Here is a 2,892-nt window from a genome sequence, read left to right on the forward strand (position 1 = left end):
GCTTCTAGACGCTTAGAGCTGCCACGCTGAAAATGGTTTACGATAATGCATACTTACTACTAGCCCCTAGATCACTTTTATTATGTTAAGCGAATTCCATTACAAGGATGATAAATTATGCTTGATCCTGGTAAACCCAACACTTACGCCACATCACTTCGTAGCCACCGTGAGGCCAGCATGAGTTTTTATTACGTTACTCGATAGCGAGAACGTGATCATGTATGTTACTTTTGGTTCTAGGACTTGGGTTTACTAGAAAGAACTAAACTTTACTTTATTTTCTTAATGTAGTTACAAAATGTAGCTGTCTGAGTAGGTACCCACAGCACAAGCGTTCATGAACCTTCAGTGAGGCCTAAACAATTTGTGTAAAAATGACAATTGTTGCCATCGAATGAAGCATTAAAATATTTCCCACAACATTACCAGCTGCACGCCGACGGAGCGAGGCTGCAGGAGTGCAGGCGCAGCACCGCGGCCGCTGCTGCGAGCCGCCGCCGAGACGACGAGGCTGCAGGAGTGCAGGCGCAGCGCCGCGGCCGCTGCTGCGAGCCGCCGCCGAGACGACGAGGCTGCAGGAGTGCAGGCGCAGCGCCGCGGCCGCTGCTGCGAGCCGCCGCCGAGACGACGAGGCTGCAGGAGTGCAGGCGCAGCGCCGCGGCCGCTGCTGCGAGCCGCCGCCGAGACGACGAGGCTGCAGGAGTGCAGGCGCAGCGCCGCGGCCGCTGCTGCGAGCCGCCGCCGAGACGACGAGGCTGCAGGAGTGCAGGCGCAGCGCCGCGGCCGCTGCTGCGAGCCGCCGCCGAGACGACGAGGCTGCAGGAGTGCAGGCGCAGCGCCGCGGCCGCTGCTGCGAGCCGCCGCCGAGACGACGAGGCTGCAGGAGTGCAGGCGCAGCGCCGCGGCCGCTGCTGCGAGCCGCCGCCGAGACGACGAGGCTGCAGGAGTGCAGGCGCAGCGCCGCGGCCGCTGCTGCGAGCCGCCGCCGAGACGACGAGGCTGCAGGAGTGCAGGCGCAGCGCCGCGGCCGCTGCTGCGAGCCGCCGCGCCGCCGCCGCCTAGACACTCGTTACGCTAATTACTAATTGTGGCTAATTACCCTTCTATTAGGATAACGATAACTCCCCGAAACATTCGCCATTCATTAAAAACTCATTTTCTCAGACTGGGAACTGGAGACTGGGCGCGGTCCAATAACAAAGGCTTTTATGAACGGCGCTTATCTAGCACATGCTACACGTTGATCCGGTTATACATGTATAAGTTGTACACTCATCAGGTTCTTGATACTTAAGTATCCATTTTAAAACGAACCTTTGGCAAAAATGACTTGGGAAGTAGGTAATTAACGAAGTGCACGTGGCAGCAATGCTACGGAACCGGTCTTTTTAAAGTAAACGTAGAACGACAAATATATAGAGGTATATACCTACCTACCAACCAAAACTTTCCAAGAATTTATTAAGAGAAAACTTTGAAATTGTGTATCTTGTCTGTTACGTCAAAACTTGAGCGACAACCAACTGTCGTAAAACTTTTGGAACAATTCGAAATCAGAAGTGACTTTTCGAGGTCTAAGGTCAAAACTTAAGTAGGGACATTAATAAAACCATGGATCTAACCTGATGATTGAGACAGTAGGTAGCCGTAAGAATTTAGTCATAAAACAATAAGGTAGGTAATTGCGTTGAGGGGTTTTAACATTTTTGGGAGTGTATTAGTTGCCCATGGGAAGTACTGTCAATGATAAAATCTCGGTTGAAACCAAAAAATTAGTTGTACTAAAATCTTATTTCAGTCGTGTTTAATAACAGCATATTCGGTTGAGGCGTCTGTGTGTATAAATCCGCCTGCATAGCCGGCTCCCCGCCGCAGCCCCACGGATGCCGTGATCACCTGCCGGCGCGGTGAGCGGCGAGGCGAGTATGCCCAGCATCCGTCACAGGCGGCGCGGCGTGTCCTCGCGGCCGCGTGCGTCGCGCCCCGGCCCTGACCCACATAGCGCGCGCGCCCTCCCCCGCCCCCGCCGCGCTCCACCGCACCCCGCAAGCCCCATGTACGCATCCCGCCACGCACTTTCACTCACGATGCTGCATCTGATAATATGACCACTATTACAACTATATTTTATTTCTCACTAAACTCCACGCACTTTGGTATTTATACTATTTATTGAATGTTTTGACATTTTTTTTATTATGTTTATAATATTTTAATAAGGAATTACATTCGAAAAAGCTTATTAAAAACAAAAAAAAACTAACGATAGTCAATCGCCACAAAATTCCATGTTATCTTTTTTGAGGAAACTAGTTATAAGCAGAAAAACAATTAGGTACTGGCAGCAAAAATAGCTCACTTTTATTTTTATATTACACAAATAAATGTAGGTGTATATTTATTTTTCCGGAAAAGCATAGGTAGTCGATGATACATTGATACTATACCCAAATATGGATAAATGTGACGAATTGCTTTCAGCAACCCGTACAATGCAACGCTGCCGCCGCCGCTCGGCGCCACGCCGACTAGCGCGACTCAACCCCATAATAACTCTTAGATATCAATTATTTACCTACATAAAAATAATTGTACCTAACGGCAATCACAGCTGCGTTTGTATTTTATGCATAAATTGCATTCATTTTGTTTATTCTTTGTTGTTGCATTCTGAAATGCTTATAGGGTGACGAGAGCGAAGGTCGTATAGTAGAGGAGATATGGCCTTGGGGGTCATAATAATTACCACAGAACCGAAGTTTGGTTTTTTTAGTTCTTTGTGTGTGTCTTTTTGACATACTAAAAATATAGTAAAATATATTTATGCAAAATGCGTTTTTTCGACCGCCAAAAGTTGTATGAAAAATTACTATGGAAAAAAAATCCTAA

At 48.4% G+C, this 2,892-nt stretch overlaps 1 protein-coding gene across 1 annotated transcript; it reads right to left on the reverse strand.

Moving 5' to 3' along the window:
• Positions 1–425: 425 nt before the first annotated feature.
• LOC125242757 lies at positions 426–2,067 on the reverse strand. Its single transcript, XM_048151688.1, has 2 exons — positions 1,900–2,067; positions 426–1,061 (listed from the first exon to the last, which is right to left on the reverse strand). The coding sequence occupies exons 1-2, from the start codon at positions 2,065–2,067 to the stop codon at positions 426–428; spliced, it is 804 nt and encodes a 267-aa protein (XP_048007645.1).
• Between the last annotated feature and the right edge of the window lie 825 nt (positions 2,068–2,892).

This window comes from Leguminivora glycinivorella, chromosome 3 (genome assembly GCF_023078275.1).
Source record: "Leguminivora glycinivorella isolate SPB_JAAS2020 chromosome 3, LegGlyc_1.1, whole genome shotgun sequence".
In the NCBI taxonomy this organism is placed as follows: domain Eukaryota; kingdom Metazoa; phylum Arthropoda; class Insecta; order Lepidoptera; family Tortricidae; genus Leguminivora; species Leguminivora glycinivorella.

Coding starts and splice junctions, on each gene's coding strand:
- LOC125242757 (XM_048151688.1), bottom strand. CDS start 2,067: ATGCGTACATGGGGCTTGCGGGGTGCGGTGGAGCGCGGCGGGGGCGGG. Junction 1,062..1,899: donor GCCGCTCACCGCGCCGGCAG/GTGATCACGGCA, acceptor ACGAGTGTCTAG/GCGGCGGCGGCGCGGCGGCT.